The sequence below is a fragment of the Bubalus bubalis genome, chromosome 12 (genome assembly GCF_019923935.1).
Source record: "Bubalus bubalis isolate 160015118507 breed Murrah chromosome 12, NDDB_SH_1, whole genome shotgun sequence".
Classification (NCBI taxonomy): domain Eukaryota; kingdom Metazoa; phylum Chordata; class Mammalia; order Artiodactyla; family Bovidae; genus Bubalus; species Bubalus bubalis.
The window spans coordinates 47,689,744-47,710,255 of NC_059168.1; the positions used below are offsets into that span (position 1 = coordinate 47,689,744).

Below are 20,512 nucleotides of genomic sequence, written 5' to 3' on the forward strand. Positions count from 1 at the left end.
CACAGGCTGCCGGACGACATTCCAGTTTATTACTCAAGGCTGTTTACTGTGATACGTAAAGGCTTAAGCCACAGTGGCTTCAGCTTCATCCTGTTTGTTCGCCAACCCACGAGTCCACCCAGCCTTTATGACAGGTGGCTCTGGAAGCTTGCACAAATTTACGAGGTGCAAGCTAGAAGAGCAGGAAGACTTTACAAACCAATGGAATCTTGGACAACATCAGTCAACATAGAATTCCTCAGGTGCGCGAGAAGCTCGTGTACAAGGTCTAGGCAGTTCTAGTGGGGTCACAGCCTCCTTTACAGCTAAGGCTAAGTAGATGCCGCCCCTTAACCCCCCAAAAGGGAAGAGAATACACTGAAAAATGTTAGAGAACTCTGCTAAGACATCCAAGCTTTCCGCTGTGTCTCAGGACTATAATTCAACAAATTACCCCAGGATCAACTTAATGGTGTCATTTCATGATAGATCAGAAGAATCTAGAAGCCAGGTCACCTAGAACCTAAACTACTTTCACAGTAACATATAAAACTACCCCCCCCCAAAGAACTTATAAAAGCCCTTATAACTTCCAAGTACACGAAAAATATACCCAAAAGATAAATGAATAAATTAAAATATTTAATCAGCAATATTCACCTCAAATACCTCCCCACTAAAAAGGTCAGAATGTAGGTTACTCACTATGTGGATCTCGTGTCATCCACTTTCAAAAAGATACTTCCATTTCTAGCACCAAATATATTTAAATGCTTTGTCTCAAAAATTAGCCAAAACATGAGAACCCTTACGAATATGTATAAAGACTTGCCAAATTCGGAAGAAGACATGTTTAGCAAGTCGCCAGTAGCTGGGGGACAAGAGTAAAAGAGGGCTCTGATGATAACTGGCTTCCCTGGGGGCTCAGACAGTAAAGAATCCACCTCCAATGCAGGAGACCTGGGTTCAATCTCTGGGTCAGGAAGATCCCCTGGAGAAGGGAATGGAAACTCACACCAGTATTCTTGCCTGGAGAATTCCATGGACAGAGGAGCCTGGCAGGCTACAGTCCATGGGGTTGCAAAGAGTCGGACAAGATGGAGGGACTAACACTGATGGTAATTAGGATCAGACAAGACATAAGCTAGGAAATGAAGGCACATGGCCCCCCTAGCAGCGGCACCAGGCAAAGCCCTGAATCGCAGATCTTGGTAGCCAGGAGACCACACACGAGGTATGACTGCGAGGCCATCCCCACCTATTCCAGAACCTGGGATCTTTTCTCTGACTGGCTGCTTCGGAGGCTTCAGCTACTCTCACTGTCCTGACATCTTCTGGTTCTGCCTGTCCCCACACCGTCATAACTGCGGGTAGCCCAGTGGTCACTGCCAGGAACCTCTTTGGGTCTGAACCATCAATAGAACGCCTTGGTCACTGGCAGCCGCCAATATCTGAAGCTTCCTAAACATCACCAGTAGTTACTTCACCCTAAGAACCCTAAAGAGAGTTCCTCACGCACAGTGATTTAAGGTCATCTCTAAAGCACCCCAACCCCACTCTTCCAGAAGGTCCTTGAGTCAGCACACACCAATAATCACTTCAGGCACCAACTGAAGACATACGACACCAGTCTCCAAAAAGTCTGAGGCCAAAGCCACTTCCAAAGCCCTGTTTACATCCTCAGTTAACAGACAGGCCCCACAACCTCAGAGCTATTTCAGAGAACACTCACTGCCTTCCAGCCTCTGCTGGCAACCGCCATCACAGATCCAAAAATGGGACCGCTGCAGCCAACACCACTTCTCGCCTCTTTCACTGAGTCGAAGCCCTCAGCACACTGGGAGTGGTGAGAGCTCTCCCAAAGGTCACTAACACTTCTGAAGGCCCAGCTACCCAAACGATCTGCAGAGCCCCAGCCGTTCAGTCCTGTCATACCGTACCTACAAATTAGCAATACTTCCTTAAAAGCATCCGTGTTAGAGGTATAGAACCGTCTTTTGGACTCTGTGGGAGAGGGAGAGGGTGGGATGATTTGGGAGAATGGCACTGATACATGTATGATATCACATAAGAAATGAATCGCCAGTCCAGGTCTGATGCAGGATACAGGATGCTTGGGGCTGGTGCACTGGGATGACCCAGAGGGATGGTACGGGGAGAGAGGTGGGAGGGGGGTTCAGGATGGGGAACACGTGTACAACCGTGGCGGATTCATGTTAAAGTACGGCAAAACCAATACAATATTGTAAAGTTAAAAAAAAAAAAAAAAGCATTTGTGTTATAGTTCTCACTTGGGCTGCCTTGACTGTAGCCAGCCAACACTACCACTTTGTCAGATTATTTCTAACAGTTAGGCTTGCGCATGAGTTAAGAGCCATTCTCTGGATTCCACGAGTTTCCATGTTACAGCTACTGTCCTCATACATACAGATGGAGCAGCTCATAAGACATGTTTTGCTACAAAAAGTTCTCTCCAAAATTTCTTTCTACTCTCCCAGAAGTTTACAACATGTGAACAAAAATGTCTACAACCAGTCACACACTCCCCAATAGCTGAAACACTCCAAGGTATCACACAGTAACCTTAAGCCACTTCTCTTGGGTTCTACTAAGACTAAGAATTCCAAGGGCAAAACTGGCCCAGTGCTAAAAATGGTAACTGCTTATAAGCAAACCTCCAAGTCAAAGACTTAAGAGATGTCACAAGAAAATCACTCAACTCAAGTGACCGGCTCTGCTGGCTAGCAACCAACCCACTCACACAGCAAACAACACTGGAGCAAAGTGACCAGTAAGCTCACAGGAAGACAAGGAGACTAGGATGATGCAGGGCAGACAGACGCAAGCTTTGTTACCCCAACCATCCCGTAAGAGAGGCCAAGTCACACCCCGGGAGTCACTCAGGAAGTAGGAAAAGTTACTTCTATAAACAAACTCCCTCAGAGTAAGTTAAAAATTTGGAAACTGACTCACCTTGACACTAGGAGTGATCATCATACAAGAAAATGGGTTTTTTAAAAAAAAGGCTATAAAAAGAGGTTTCTGGTTTGCTTTTATGATTATTTTTTGAAATAACAGCAACACGGAACTTTAAGAGTACCATAGTAAAACCACATGACTAAAAGCAAGGATGGAAGAAATAGTACAAACAGTGTGAAAGCTAATGTGATGAAAGCAGCCATGGGAAATGGTGGATGAGGCTAGAACACACCAAACACTCCAGACAACTCCATACCTTATCAATGGCTTTTCCAACCCGAGAAACGCTGCTGTGGATGTCTTTGTGGTCAGAGGCCAACTTCTGAACAGTATCCTTTATTCTCTTACAGCACTGTGTCAAGACAAGTGAAAGTGTCCCTGATAATTCAGCATCTTGACCTATAAAAAAAGAAAGAAAGAAGACTGGCTATTCACAAAAGCAAACCCAAAGATGGCAAGTCATCACACTGGCCCTCTGGAAGATGAAAAGGTGGATGTGAAGAAAAATCAACTGTCCACTTTGAAACAGACAGTAACAGCCAGAGGTGATATTTTTCAAATGAACAGTAAGAAAGCTAGTTTAATTTTTGCATCATTTGGAATACATTTTAAAATTTTACTATGACGTAGATCACTTATGTAATTACTAAATTGAATAATACTGAATAATACTGCCAAGGCATTTTTAAGAAAATATGTCTAAGTGAATAAACTCACTTATTCAATCCACTTAAACTGTCCAAGTCATTCTCACAACATTTTATTACTAAATTTCCTAAGAAGAGAGAAGTCTAATTGCTTTATGTTCTACATAAAGAAGAAAAACAAACTTTTCTGGATAATATGAAGAAACGGTGAACATGGCAGAAGAGAGTTTATATATCCCCACCTGTAAGCCTCAGTGAGCCATCCCTACCAGTCAGGGTGGGAGGAACTCTCTGGAACTTCGAGTTCCCAGATGCCGGCCAAGGGCCCACCCTGCAAGCAGGTCTTTCTAAGCATTAGCAGCCTCAGGCTGGCTTGCAAGGTTGGTCTCTGGTGGGCATCTGGGAATCTGGATTTCAGGAGGGTTCCTACCACTCTAACTGGTTAAGAATGGCTTGCTGTGCCTAAACTGTTTGTAAAATGTGGTTTGTGCTGAACTGCTTTTCTTCTGGGAGTCTGGAATTTTGGTATCTGCTAGACAGAGGGTGCCTATATGACAGTACCCAGTAATCACCAGAAGACTATGTCTCCAAACGAGGTTCCCTCGGAGATAAACACTTCACCTTGTTGTTGTTTAGTCACTGTATCCGACTATCTGCAACCCCATGGGCTCTATCTGGCCAGGCTCCTCTGTCCACAGGATTTCCCAGGCAAGAATATTGGAGTGGGTTGCCACTTCCTTCTCCAGGGGATCTTCCTGACCCTGAGATCGAACTTGTGTGTTCTGTATTGGCAGGTGGATTCTTTACCACTGAGTCGGGGAATATCATAACACTTCATACTTGTTAGTGTTTGATGCTAGAGGAATTAAGTATGCTCTGTGTGACTCCACTGGGAGAGGACTCTCTGCAGCTTTCTCTTGGTTTCCTCTAGACAATGCCCCGTGTGCTTTCTTCCCTGGCTGTTTGTCTTGTACGTTTTTGCTGTAACAAATGTTAGCCATGAGTATGCGTGTGACTCCCTGTTGAGTCCAGTGCCACCTCCTGTATTACTGGACTCTACAGTAGTCTTGGACTGCAAGGAGATCAAACCAGTCAATCCTAAAGGAAATCAACCCTGAATATTCATTGGAAGGACTGATACTGAAGCTGAAGCTCCAATACTTTGGCCACCTGATGTAAAGAGCCAACTCACTGCAAAAGACCCTGATACTGAGAAAGACTGAGGCCAGGAGAAGGGGGCAACAGAGGATGACATGGTTGGATGGCATCACTGACTCAATGGACACGAATTTAAGCAAGCTCTGGGAGATGGTGAAGGACAGAGAAGTGGGGTGCAGGAGTCCATGGGGGTCACAAAGAGTCGGACACGACTTAGGGACTAAACAACAACAAAGTAGTCTTGGGGACACTTTTTCCTTGATAAATCAACAGAAAGTTACTACAGCTGATATCCTCTTTCCTTGTGCTACCTCCTCAGAAAAAGGCAGCAGGAGAAAGAGAAAGAGAAGTCCGAAAAGAGATTGTTCTCTTTATTTGTATTCTCTTTGTCTCTCTGAATTTGTATTCAGTAATACTTGTCAGTTACCTCAAGTATAGACCTACACATCCACACCTGTAAGCAACAGACCTAACTCCTGAAATCTTACTGAGTGGTTCTTAAAAGTATAATTTACATCAGAGCGATCTGGAGGTCTAGTTAAGACAAAGTAGATGGATTCACATCCCCAGAGTTTCTGATTTAAGAGGTCTGGGATAGGGCCCAAGAATTTGAAAGAGAATAGCCCAAAAGTAAAAGCAGTCTTAGGATCTTCATTCATCGAACAGCTATTTGTTGAGCATTCAATTATGTGACAGGTACAGCTGTGTCCAGGCAAAAATCCCAGCAAACCATAACTTCTGGTGAGCAAGATAAATACAACGTCAGTCAGTTACACAATATTGCAAAAGAGGAAACGTGCTCCTGGCAGGGGCGGGGGACCAGAGTAAAACCAATGGAGAGTGTCTGTGGGTTGAGCCACTGTAATCTTAAACAGGTGGACGTGGTAAGCCTCACTGAGGAAGTGACATCTGGGCAAAAACTTGAATGAAAATAGCCTTTTGGCATAAGGATGATCTTGAGCTATTATTTCTGAAAAACAACAAACACAGGAGAAGCTCTGAAAACAGAGAAGTGACCCTTTTATAAGGGAAATTTAAATGTATAAAATTAACCTCCATTTCTAAGGGTATCTCTGTATGAGGAAGAGAAGAATGACTGCTGCTGCTAAGTCGCTTCAGTTACGTCCGACTCTGGGCGACCCCACAGACGGCAGCCCACCAGGCTCCTCTGGGAGCCTGGGCTTCTCCAGGCAAGAATACTGGAGTGGGTTGCCATTACCTTCTCCTAAATCTCAAGAACTTTTTATGAAAGCTCAGACTTAGATTTACATAAAAAACCTAACCCCTGTTGACTGTGCTTTTCCTGATAACCTCCCCATTACTGGCCCACCCACACCTACCTTTCTTGTGTCTTTAGCTGAAGCTGGTCTGTAAGCCTGAGTTCTAAACCACCTCTTTGAGTTACTCACTACTCCCTGGAATACTGAGTGCATCTCCCACATGCACATGAAGTATACATGTAAACAAACTGCTTTTCTCTAGTTAGTATGTTTTCTACTATAGGAGTCATCTCAGCCAAGAACTTGCAAGAGTAGATGTAAAATTACTTTTTCCCTCCCTACAGAGGAAAGCATTCCAGCATTTGTGACAACCACTGAGAGAAGTAAACAGAAGATGTATCCATAAGGTACCCAATTCAATATGGGGTGGCCAAAACAGAAATTGCCCTTATTTCTAAACACAACTGCACAAAGTATGTATCAGGTGCTTCCAATTTCTAGTGATGCAGTTTAGGCTAAGGGAAGACCTGGTAATCCAGGAAAAAAATTTAAATCTGTCTAAAACATGTCCTATACATACTTTGGGCCAAAAGAACCTAATTGCTTCAGTAAGCTCTGTTCTGGCCATTTCTGCTCTTTCCGTATCTAACCCTTATCTAACCTCAATGGCCTTATCTTCTCTTTGAACTTCTCTGCCCACAGACTTACTCAGTCTTCTCAATTCCTAATGAATTCTGTTTTCTCCACCACTCCTCTGGCACAGAATCAAACACCATTTAACAATTGCAGATATATACACCATCATTAGTCTCAACTAGATGTAAGAACCAAAGGGAAGACAAGTTCTTAAACTGTATACTCCACAGTCTTATATACCCTACACATTTGCAGGTGCTATTAATGTAAGTATACAGATTGATGGTAAATAAAGGGGGAAAAAACAGTTAAAAAGAAAGTCATACTCAACAAATGGTGCTGGAATAACTAGCTACTCATTTGCAAAAAAATCATATCACAGACAGAAATTAACTCCAAATGGAATGAAGACAGAAATTAAAAGCTGAAACTATCAAATTCTTGTAAGAAAATGGGTTTATTCTTAATCTTGGATTGGGTGATGGTTTCTTAGATATGACACCAAAAGCAACCAGACAAAAAGATACTTAAATTGGACTTCATCAAAACAAGGGCTTCCTTTGTGGCTCAGCTGGTAAAGAATCCGCCTGCAATGTGGGAGACCTGGGTTCAATCCCTGGGTTGGGAAGATCCCCTGGAAAACGGAAAGGCTACCCACTCTGGTATTCTTGTCTGGAGAATTCCATGAACTACAGAGTCCATGGAGTTGCAAAGAGTGGGACACGACTGAGCGATTTTCACCTCATCAAATCTTAAAAACTTTTGTGCTTCAAACACTACCAAGAAAATGAAAAGAGAACCCACAGAATGGGAGAAAAATACTTGCAAATCATGCATCAGATAAGGGTCTAGTATCTAGTATACAAGAATTTTTACAACTCATGAATATCAGGATGTTCAGTTCAGTTGCTCAGTTGTTTCCAACTCTTCGCGACCCCATCAACACCAGCATGCCAGGCCTCCCTGTCCATCACCAACTCTCAGAGTCCACCCACACCCATGTCCATAGAGTTGATGATGCCATCCAACCATCTCATCCTCTGTTGTCCCCTTCTCCTCCTGCCCTTAATCTTTCCCAGCATCAGGGTCTTTTCCAATGAGTCAGCTCTTCGCATCAGGTGGCCAAAGTATTGGAGTTTCAGCCTCAACATCAGTCCTTCCAATGAACACCCAGGACTGATCTCCTTTAGGATGGATTGGTTGGATCTCCTTGCAGTCCAAGGGACTCTCAAGAGTCTTCTCCAACACCACAGTTCAAAAGCATCAATTCTTCAGCGCTCAGCTTTCTTTATAGTCCAATTCTCACATCTATACATGACCACTGGAAAAACCATAGCCTTGACTAGACGGACCTTTGTTGGCAAAGTAATGTCTCTGCTTTTGAATATGCTATCTACGTTGGTCATAACTTTCCTTCCAAGGAGCAAGTGTCTTTTAATTTCATTGCTGCAATCGCCATCTGCAGTGATTTTGAAGCCCAGAAAAATAAAGTCAGCCACTGTTTGCACTGTTTCCCCATCTATCTGCCATGAAGTGATGGGACCGGATGCCATGATCTTAGTTTTCTGAATGCTGAGCTGTAAGCCAACTTTTTCACTCTCCTCTTTCACTTTCATCATGAGGCTCTTTAGTTCTTCTTCGCTTTCTGCCATAAGGGTGGTGTCATCTGCATATCTGAGGTTATTGATATTTCTCCCGGCCATCTTGATTCCAGCTTGTGCTTCTTCCAGCCCAGCGTTTCTCATGATGTACTCTGCATATAAGTTAAATAAGCACGGTGACAATATACAGCCTTGACGTACTCCTTTTCCTATTTGGAACCAGTCTGTTGTTCCATGATGAACAATCCAATTAAAAACAGGCAAAGAATTTGAATAGATTTTTTTTCCAAATAAGATATAGTGGGAATTCCTTGGTGGTCCAATGGTTAGGTCTTGGTGCTTTCACTGCCACGGCCAGGTTCAATTCCTGATCATGGAACTAAGATTCCACAAGTCGTGTGGCATGGCCAAAACAAAAGATAAACAAATAACCAATAAGCACGGGAAAAGGTACTCAGCATCATTAATAAATAGGGAAATGCAAACCAAAACTACAGTCAGAAACTACTTCACACCCACTGGGATAGCTATAATGAAAAAAGGTAGACGACAATAATAATAAGTGTTGGCAAGAATGTGGACCCACATATATTGCTGAGGGATGGTGCACAAGCTGTAGAAAACATTCCTCAGAAAGTTAAACAAAGTTACCATATAAGCCAAGAATTCCACATGTGGGTACATCAGTTCAGTTGCTCAGTCCAGTCTGACTCTTTGCGACCCCATGAATCGCAGCAAGCCAGGCCCAAGAGAAATGAAAACATACATCCATACACAAACTTGTACATGTTCACAGCAGCATTTATTAGCCCTCAAAGAGAAACAATTCAAATACCCAAATGAGGAATGGATAAACAAAATGTGGCAAGTCCATACAACAGTATTATTCAGCTATAAAAAGGAAGGAAGCACTAATATATGCTACAACATGGATGAACCTTGAAAACAGTAAGCTGAAATACGCCACGCAAAAGGCCACAGATTGCTTGATTCTACTTATGTGAAATGTCCAGAACAGGCGAGGAGATTCATAGTTGCCAGAGCTGGAGAAGTGTGGAATGGAGAATGACTGTGAATGAGAGGAGGTTTCTTCCTGGAGTGAAGAAAATGTTCTCAAATTAGATAATGGTTATGGCTACACAACTCCGAATGTACTAAAAGCTAGTGAATTTCACACTTTCAAAGGGTGATTTTGTGGTATGTGAACTTTAACTTAATTTTTTAAAAAGCCTAAAAATGCAAACCATAGCATCTGGATATGTTTATTTCTACAATTAGGAGACAACAAACAAAAGGTTAAGGAACACAAAAGCAAAGCTCAAGCTGGAGAGAAGTCATTTGGGATTTGCCAGTTGAACTTCTATGCCCCAACCTCAAAATCCATTGATATTTTCAAATTTCAGTGACTCAGTTTGCTACATTTATAAATCATAGATGTGAGGAATAATATAAGGTCAATTAATTAACACTGAGTTTTCAGTATGCCCCAAGGAGAATAATTTCTACAAAGTATTTGGAAGCACAAGAAAAGTGTAATGGCATAATCTGAAAGAGAACCCCAGGAAAGCCCTGTTCAGAGAGAAGGATTCCACTAATGCATTTTCAAATGGATTCGGTGGAAAACAGCCAAAGGTAAAAACAGGTTTGGAAATCACTGTAATCACCAAACCGACTGAGACCAAACTTCTAAGTCCTAAAGGGAGAGGCCTAATGTTCTTTCCATTTACTTGTCTGAAAACAAAACCTGCTTCTAAGAGGAATAGAAACCTGCTTCTCTATGAAAGAAAACTAACTGGAGTCAGTTCCTAGAAGTAAAACTGGGCAGTTCCTGTGACAGCCATCTTTACCATAACAACCAGAGCTGAAGGTGACGCTGGGATCTATGTTGGCCACTAGGAGAGTGGTCACTGTTTACCCAGGATGAAGTCCTGTGCCAAGTGCGTCTGGCAATGCGATAAACCTCCCTGGACTCAGGACCCATACACAAGTATGAAAAGAAATCACTCACTTTTTACTGTCACCACAAATACTTTTTTTTCAAAGACTATTTTTCAAGATCAGTTTTATACTTACAACAAAATTGAGAGGGAGGCAGTGAGATTTCCCAGCATACCCTGCCTCCACACATGTACAGCCTGAAAGTTCTTTTCATTTAGTCCACTGTCTGGGTATAACCACACTTTAGCCATTCATCTACTGAAGGACATCTTGGTTGTCTTCAAGCTTTGGCAATTATGAATAAACCTGCCATAAACATCCAGGTGCAGGTTTTTGTGTGGAGATAAGTTTCAACTCCTTTGGGTAAATACCAAGGAACACTGGTTGTTGTCTTTTATTGTAAGAATAATGTTTAGTTTTGTAAGAAAACACCAAACCATCTTCCAAAGTGGCTGTAACACAGAAGTACTATTTTTAAAGTCACTTTTATTATTTGACTTGATTCAACAAGCAAAACAATTAGTATGGCAATAATCGATCTTAAATCCAAGCAAAGAATCCACATACACAGTTGGTCTAAGTTAAAGATACTTTTCCTTTTAGTGCAATAGAACAGTACCTTTTATAAACAAAATTTAAGCATGATATTCTCAAAAATTAGAATAGGCATGGTCTCCTCCAAAATCAGACATCTGCCAAACTAAATTACACATATGTGAGTTAACTCCTAAATTGATTTTACCTTGCTTCCCAGGTGATACAGTGGTAAAGAATCTGCCTGCAATGCAGAAGACACAAGAGACATGGGTTTGATCCCTGGGTCAGGAAAATTACTTGGAGAAGGAAATGACAACCCACTCCAGTATTCTTGCCTGGAGAACCCCATGGACAGAGGAATCTGGCAGGCTACAGTCCATGGGGTCACAAAGACTCAGACACGACTGAGCAACTAAGCATACACCATTAAGTTGTTTTTATAGAACCCAGTTAAGACTTCAAGTTCTGCCCTTAGCTTCACTGGCTATCCATTTCAGGATTTATGTCCATTAGTTACCTGGAAACAGTGAATTAGAAAAATGTTTGCTTGCATAGCTTCTTGTACTTCTCTACCAGGGTTCCACACTACACTGTAAATATTTATCACTCCCATGAAATTACTTGAAGGTAGAAAACATAAGTATTTAATTTCCCATGTTTAGCATGGAAACCAGCACATATTAGGCATTCAATAACTATTTACTGAATGAATAGAAACATAATAGATTGTGTACTACACCGTCTCAATTTCAAGGATAAGACTGATTCTAAAGGTCACTGACAACGTGTAAAATAGGTAGCTAACTGGAAGCTGCCGTGTAACACAGGGAGCTCAGCCTGGTACTCTGGCTCCATCATGAGCTAGAGGAGTAGGACGGAGGGCAGGGTTGGAAGATAGGTTCAAGAGGCATGGGATCTATGTATACTTATGGCTGGTTCGTGTTGCTGTATGGCGGAAACCAACACAACACTGTAAAGCAATTATCTCCAATTAAAAACTTTTTTAAAAAGTCACTGACAAGGTGAAAATGGATATGCTTGCAAGGTATTAAAACAGAAAAACTTGCAACTCTAAAAAGGTTGGTATTAAAAATAATAATAAAGGGCTATTTCATACTGTATGTAGCAAACCATAGTTAGCGTCAGTCACTCAGCTGTGTCTGACTCTTTGCAACCTCAAGGACTGTTGCCCAACAGGCTCCTCTGTCCATGGAATTCTCCAGGCAAGAATACTGAAGTAGGTAGCCATTCCCTTCTCCACGGGATCTTCCCAACCCAGCGATAGAATCCAAGTCTCCTGCACTGCAGGCAAATCCTTTACTGTCTGAGCCACCAGGGAAGCCCGAGTAGCAAGCCAAACTGTGGCCTGCTGAGGTTTTGGGCTTCTCATGAGCTACCCTGGCACTCAGGACACAGTAACCACTCAACAGAGACATACTCAGAGGAAGCAGGAAAAGGCACAAATAGAAAACACTCTCTTTTTTTTCCTAGAGGCAGTACACCCTGAAAAAAAAGTAAACTTTTTGGTATATTAACAGCTGGCAAATGTACATAGTAAAGGAAAGTATAGCATTTGTTCGTCCACCCCATAGGTAGATTCACAGATGGGTATTCGGATCCGCTGCACCAAATCACAGCCGAGGGGGCTGCAAGTCCAAACACAAGAGAAAACAAATCACCTCAGTTTATCTCTAAGAGCTAAGTGACGTGGCACAGACTAACAGTCCTCCTGGAGCAGAGAGCCACACCAATGTGATGGGCACGGGGAAGAAAGCAGGGCTCTACAGGAGTCTGTGAGGCAAGAACTGGCCAGAGAAGAGGAGAAGGAAGATATAGGAACAAGTTTTTAGATGTCCGTCAGATATTTTTTGGGGCTTCCCAGGTGGCTCAGTGGTAAAGAACCTGCCTGCCAATGCAGGAGACTCGGATTTGATCCCTGGATCGGAAAGATCCCCTGGAGAAGAAAATGGCAACCACTCCAGTATTCCTGCCTGGACAATCCCATGGACAGAGGAGCCTGGCGGACTACATTCCATGAGGTTGCAAGAGTCAGACACGACTTAGTGACTAAACAACAAGATATTTTGAGAGCCTGTTCACTTCCTTCAAATTCGAAATACAGAGAATTAATCGAGACATCTATTTATCTCTGAAATGAATGAGTGAACCAGATAGGGCTTCTTATAGCATTTGAATATGGGTTTCTTATTTAAAAATCAAACCCAAATTTCTACCTTCCCCTCTCCTGAACTTCCCATTTCCCTCCTGGTTCTGTAATTGTCTGTCATTCATGCTCAGAACCCTAGATGAACCTTTGATTTTTCCAGCCCTTCTCTCCTATTCTGCCCCATGTCCTGGTAATTTCTTCCCTCAGGAGACTCCACACCTGGGTCTCTACATCTCTACCACTACCCCAGAATAGGCCCCTATTTCATCAGGCGCATGCTGAAAAGGAACCTTAACTAGTCTTCTGCCTCTAGTCAAACTTCACTCCCACTCCAATCACCCAAAATGCTAACTGGTCTCAGATCATGTCCCTGTCCTTCCCTTTTCACCGCCTCCAACCCAAGTCTCTCAGTATCTTCTCAGTTTACCACCTGCCCTGACAGCCCTGACTCTACAAAACCTGAGTCCAGCTTAATTTTCATTCTTCTATTTCCTACCTCCCTACTCTGGTCCTTCACTGTTCCCAGGATGCCTCTTGTACCCTCACTCCTCTGCATCTTTGTTCCTGCCAACCTCCTCTCCTAGCACCCCATCCTATCTTCCTCCTCTCCTCACTCAGTCTCTGTTACTAAAACTGCCCACAGGTTAGAGGAGCCTGTCCCTGTCTCAAATCCCACCCTGTTGTTGGTATCCTTCAATCAGCATTTACTGTATACACATGGCCTCGCACTGTAAAAACATACTGGGCTTACCTCCCCAACTACTCAGAACATGCTTGGAGCATGAGGATGACTGCTTGTCCTCTGTAACTCCCACAAAATTTAACCCAGTTTCACATATAGCTGGGGATTAGTAACTACTGACCAAGCGCTCTACAGTGCAACTGAAACAGCCCACCTCTAAGCAGTTCGTTCTAAGGGCTCCTTCTCTTCCTATTTTTCTAAACTGATAGTATTTACACCAACCAGAAGCACTATTATCTAGTAATATTAACCGTGCTGTGTGCTTAGTCATTCAGTCATGTCCGACTCTTTGTGACCCCAGGCTCCTGTCCGTGAGGATTCTCCAGGCAAGAATACTGGAGTGGGTTGCCATACCCTCTGCCAGGGGATGTTCCCAACTCAGGGATCAAACCCAGGTCTCCCGCATTGCAGGCAGATTCTTTACTGTCTGAGCCACCAGGGAAGACCTTTAATACTATGCTGTGTACTATTCCACATCCATGGTTTTTCCCCTCTCAATTGTAAAACTCTGGCCTCATTATCCAAATAAAGTTCCTTGAAGACTGTTGTTAATACTTTTTGAATATTCCTAAGAGTGTTAAGCAGACCACTGGACACAATGGTAGTTAACATACACCAGTAATAAAGATATCTAAACTCAGTGTCTCAATTAAGACACTGCTTAAAGGTACGGATCTTAAAAATAACAACCTTGTTTTACAGAGTTCAAAGCCAGTTCATACTATCTAATTTCCACAACCCATGATATAAGCTATCAGTCTACTGAGGAGGAAAGAAGTTAAGTGAGATTGTAGAAGCAGTGAGGGCTTCCCATGTGGTACTGGTGGTAAAGAATCCACTTGCCAACGCAGGAGATACAAGAGATGTGGGTTCCATCCCTGGGTCGGCAAGATCCCCGGAGGAAGAAACAGCAACTTACTCCAGTACTCTTGGCTAGAGAATTCCATGGGCAGAGGAGCCTGATGGGCTGCAGTCCATGGGGTGGCAAAGAGTTGGACACAACTGCGCACAGATGTGTATGTGCGCACACACGCACGCACACACACACACACGGAGAGGCAGTGAAGTGACAGAACAAGGGCTCAAATCCAGATCTGAGCTCAAGGACAAAACTTTATGTTCTTCTCCACAAGCACAGACACATCTTGTCTCCTCAACTAGCCTCTACCTTCCTGGCGGACTGAGGCCATGCATACCATGCTTCTTTTTTAAAGTCTCTCTTTATCTCCTCCCTAACATCTTCGCAGACCAATAAGATATTAAATCTATATGGATTGCACAGATACAGCACATCCTGTGCCCCAGGCCTCTTAGGTGGAAAGACTTGGCAAAAGAAGACATATGGATTTCCCAAACAATCTTCCCAAAGAACCACTTTGAGCTCAGCCATACGATCACTAAACCGAAACAGAGTGGAAGCTTATTTCTAAAAGCCTCAAGTGCTGCCAGAGATTCTAGTCTCTTGTTCTCTGAGCTGTTAGACTAGTACATAATCTAAGAAAGACAGAAGAAACGCTCTGTTGAGAGTTATCACCTCCCCAGTATTCAACTTTGGGGAGTAACATGGAGTACCACAGGCCTCCAAGTACATAGCTTATGGCCAGGATTCCCCAGGTCTCCCCACAACTGCCTCTTGGGGTCATTTTCAAAGATTTTACAGATGAAGAAGCAGGGCCCCAAATAAAAACAAATAAGTTTCAGTATCCCAAGTGAAGAGCTGCTGCTGCTACTGCTAAGTCGCTTCAGTCGTGTCCAACTCTGTGCGACCCCATAGACGGCAGCCCACCAGGCTCCGCCATCCCTGGGATTCTCCAGGCAGGAACACTGGAGTGGGTTGCCATTGCCTTCTCCAAGTGAAGAGCAGTCTGCCTAAAACACCACTTCACTATGCTAACTACTAAGTGACTACAACATGAAAACACAGAAATTTCTCTATTAACTCTAGTAAGATAGTATCACGGAAGTGTTGGCAAGTTTCCCCCTTACCGAGGTTATTATCCAGAATTAGAAACTACTCAGGAAGATAAGATAACCTTAGGAAAATGATTTTATTATACCAAGCATTAAAGTCATTTCAAGTAAGTTCCCAAAGGTAATATGAATCAAGCTGTAGTCTCAGAGTCTACACATGAAGTCATACCAGCAACTCAGGGCTTGAATTATCTGAACACTACAGTTACAAGTCAAGGAGAAAGCTGAGAAGTAAAGATTAGGCTAATCAAGAAACCATCTCAAAGAATACTGTTATCGATGTAACTGGCAGCTGGCTCAACTACAGTGGGCATCTATCACTTCAAGTCTTCCTTTCTAGAACTCTCTCCTTTATTTGAGCAACAACACGTCACATGGTCATGAATCATCTCACACTTGGGAAGCACAGCCCAAGGTGACTAATGGACTCCACCCAGCAGCCCCTCTTGCTGATCTGAACTAGGACAATAAAAATATTCCCTAGTAATTTTGTTGAAAATACAGAAAATAGGCATGTCCCCATCTCTGGGATTACAAGCAGTACAAGAATGACATGAGTCCACGGGCCATCTTTGCTTCCATGTGAAAAAAGCTCTGCTGAGGATGAAGCCAATCATGGAGGAAAGCGCAGCCAAGAGAGGAAGAGAACAAAACTAGCCCTCATGATACCCTCTGTGCCCCGGGAGCCACTGGCCTATCCTCAGCCTTTTTAGTTATGAGTCAACAAATTCCATTTTAATTAAAACCATTCTGCCACCTGCAACCAAAAGGATCCTGAGTGATACAGCAGTCTGAATGAGTAAGGTGCCAGATGACAGAGTTACCTCCTAAATGAGCCTGGAAAGGAATGGCTGACAAATCTGCTTCTAAACCCTACTGGAAACACCAACGCTAGCCTATTATTATTATGATTCTCACCATCTATAAAACAGCCCAAGTAGATCAGTGACTGGTCTATTCTCTTCTTTGAGTTTTTGAATAATGGCTAATTCACACAAACTTTTTTGACCTACTTATCTTGTTACTTTCCAGATTAGATGCTAAATGGAGATACCAAATTTTATTCAAAACTTGAACAGCATTAATTCTTTCAAGAGTGTCTTGTACTTAGCAAAAAGTTTAGTTAACAAATGGGGGACCAAGCTATACGGCCTACTCAAAGTACACCAAATAAGGATAACTAAGTAAGACATACCACTAGTCCACCAAACCCTAATCCTTTTACAATTAGTTCAACACAGACACTCAACACTGGTAGACACTGAAAAGCAGAGAATCCGCATATATAAACAAACATACTTTTCAATATATATATGGAATATATACAATTCAAATTCTAGAATGTAAAGTTAGTTATACCTAACATGTAACCCCAGACCTCTGGTTTTTTTGTCTACTGACCCAATACTATATCACAAAAATTAGTTTAAAATGTGACCATCTAATTTGCTTTTTCTTTCATGTTTAATTGTTTACTTCTCATTTATCACTCTCAAATTAAAAAAAACAAAAAAAGAAGCAATTCTGCAATTAGTAATTAAATTCTCTTTGATTCACCAAAGAGATAAAGGTAGAAGATCATACTCTAAGTGTCAGACCACACAGAAACACATGGAGTTTTAGCTGATAATATACATTGACTGCACCCACAAATCAAACAATCTCTACCAACTTGCAAATTGTTATAATACTAAGCCTAAATCACAGTATGCAGAACTACATGTCCAATGCCTTAGAGAAAAAATAAACACTGATAAATTATCATTTCCCTGAACCTTAAAATTTTTTCTGGAAACAGCCAAATCTTTGGCTGTAAGATGGACAACTAGGTGGTCCAAGAATAAGAATGACTGAAAGGGAGATTTTTTTTACTAGATATCCTTTTTATCATTTGAATTTATACCATTTAAATGTATTATCTACTCAAAAGAAATACAATTTTAAATTTAGAAAATTCCTTGACAATCACTTTCAGAAACCATATTCGAACTCCCTTTAATAACAGCTCCAAAATAACAATTTCATTAAATACTGTACATCCTTTACACTTATAAACATTGTAATTTTTTTTCAAGTATACTATATACATGTAATAAAAGTTACCCAGTTGTTCCAGCCTGATTTTCTATCACCAAACATGAATTTCGAATATTAACAATACATCATTTATGATTCTTTTATGTTTTCCTTTCCACTACAGAAGTGCTATTGATTAACAAAATATAAATACACTCGCCGTCCCCCAAAAGTTAACAATAAATACCCACAAGGCAAATCACCAAAATGTATCTAATACCACTTATCCGTTAATCAAGGGCTGTCCAAAGTGTGGTTCCCCTACCAATGATGTGAATGGTGACTTTAGCTGTATGTGAAGTATTTTAACATATTTAACATAAGGTTGATTATACCTAACATACCAAATCTAGGACTTTACAATTATTGCCCAGAATGAGGATAAATCTACCAAAGTGAAACTGTGCATCTACTTGAAAAATAGGAGTGTGCATGTATGAGTGAAGTTTGAGCAGAACCAGGGCATCATCCAAATGAGATCAAGGGCAGAGTGAGAACAATCATCAACAGCATTGACTGTATTAAATCTTACAGCAAACTTCATGCTCACAGGGAAACTCTCACTGAAAGAAGGATACACTAAATGATACACTAAATGCTCTCCTCTTCCCCCAGAGTTAGGGAAATGCCATGTGGGGCAATTTAGAGCAGATGAGAGGATCTTAGGGGAGAACAGGCAAGCCCCCTCTGGGCAGAGTTCACATCACAATCTGGAACAAGGGTGGTGCGAGTGGACCACAGTTGTCAATGGGTTTTCTTTGATGGTTCATCAGTTTCTACCACAAGCCATCCTAACCATCCTCACGTGGTATAGCTGTCTGCTCACAACTTTAGGAAAGAGAAATTTAAACATAAGAAAATGTAATTCAACCTCAAAAACTGACCTGACCCCCTGGCCCTCACTAAAGAATACTACTGAATCAGGCAGTTACTCACCAACAGTGTGATGCAATGTTGGGGGATCTGTAGAGTCCCCATGATTCTACTTTATTCATATCACATTCTTACAAGAATATCATCACAAATGAACCCAAAGAATGAGCTTATTATAATAAACCTAATTATAGAGGGTGCCAACTGGAGCCTCTCCATCAGGTCATGAGAAACCACCAGATCACTCACCCAGATAGGCATATTCAGAGCTTTGAAAACTTCCTTTAAACTTGAAAATGGAGTCCAAAATCAGATTTCAGTCCATATAGCTTTAAGAAGGGTATACTTAAGACTCAATATAATACCCACATTGTCTGCAGAGAACTTTAGAAATCATCTGCTTTGAAAAATACTATCTTCCAGACACCAAGACATGATATCTGTTGTCTTCATACAATAGAACATCATGAGAAAGAAAATTTTATTTTGAAAACTAGACCTAGTACTTGTGGTATTTATTTTTCTTTCATGTTTTATTGGTGCCTTTAGTCTCTTAGGGGCTTTCTTGGTGGCTCAAGACAGTAAAGAATCTGCCTGCAATGTGGGAGACCAGGGTTTGATCCCTGGGTCGAGAAGATCCTCTGGAGAAGGGCATGGCAATGCACTCCAGTATTCTTGCCTGGAGAATTCCTTAGTCTCTTAATCCTATTCTTAAAGAATTAAAGAAAATCAAAGAGATTATCAATATAAAACTGCAATTTGTTAGATAAGAAGGTAAAAAATAGGCAGGAACGCCACAATTCACATCAGACTGAACAACACAGCAAACTCTGTGGCTAATACCCCTCTGACCATAAGTTCCTCGAAAAGTCCCAAAGAGGTCTAAAACACATTCCTGCTTTAGCAAGTTCTCAAAATTATTTTATCCATCTGGGATGGGCCCCAAATCCCCTAAAATGAAGTTCAAATCACATTCGCCTTCAATTAATATGCTCTCTCTCTCTCTCATGGAAGAAAGGGATTTTTTAATAGTTTCTATCTTCTCTCTCTCTCAAACTCTGCAAGCCCTCAATATTCAACCTGTTCCTTAAAAATGGAATCATTCCTTCCACCTCTCCAAGTCTACACCCTTCACCTACTCCTACCTTTTTCAGTCTTTGCATATGAAGCATGTCCAACCCTTGGGACTCTATGGACTGTAGGCCACCAAGCTCCTTGGATTCTCCAGTCAAGAATACTGGAGTAGGTTGCCATACCCTCCTCCAGGGGATCTTCCTGGCCCGGGGATCTAACTTGCAGCTCTTCTGTCTTCTGCATTGGCAGGCAGAAGCCACTTGCGCCACCTGGGAAGTCCCTTTTCAGTCTTTAACGATACAAAAAGATTGCGTCTCCAGATGAGGGGCAGAGGGGGCACACCTTCAGCCCCTTACTTAAGCAGCCCCTCTCACCTCAATCTGTATTATTTTTCTTAACTCCTAGCCATCTAGTTTAACAATTCTATGAAACTGCTTGCAAAGAGGGTCACTACTGGTCCCAGTAGCCAAACACCAGCTGACCAACCTCTCTAAGCCTGCCCTTTCTGTTTCTGCTGGCACCTCCAGGACCTCCGCTCTTCAAAGGGAGTTCAAGGCTGTGGTTAGACCCTACTGTCTTTCCTCTGTGCAACCTAATGATCTCCTTCACTCTCCTTTGTGAAGAACACCAGGACACCATCTTAAACCTTACTTTGCTCCCAAACTCCATCTATGCATCTTCAGCCAATAGGAAACATGATCCCCTTGACTATCTTCATCAGTCCTTCAGTTTCTCACTTGTCCCAAACCAAGTTCACCAGAGCCTTCCCAGGAGACCCATCCTACCCCACATCTACTTCCCCCTTGCAGGCAGCCGTCTAGGTCTGCTCATTTTTCCATGTTCATATTTCAAGTCCTAACCCCACTATGGTCACTGGGTTTGCTTCTTTCTTGGAGTTCACAAGTGACTGCCGT

General features: G+C 42.2%; 1 protein-coding gene across 3 annotated transcripts in view; it reads right to left on the reverse strand.

The window, feature by feature from the left end:
• The window catches only part of RMND5A (required for meiotic nuclear division 5 homolog A), a 60,820-nt gene that overhangs the window by 38,289 nt on the left and 2,019 nt on the right, over positions 1-20,512 (reverse strand). For 2 of the 3 annotated variants that reach the window (XM_006074750.4, XM_025261160.3), the window contains exon 2: positions 3,215-3,357. The exons of the other annotated variant lie outside the window; for it this stretch is intronic. In XM_006074750.4, the coding sequence (XP_006074812.1) occupies positions 3,215-3,357 (143 nt within the window). The remainder of the gene's footprint in view (positions 1-3,214; positions 3,358-20,512) is intronic. 3 annotated transcript variants of the gene reach the window in all.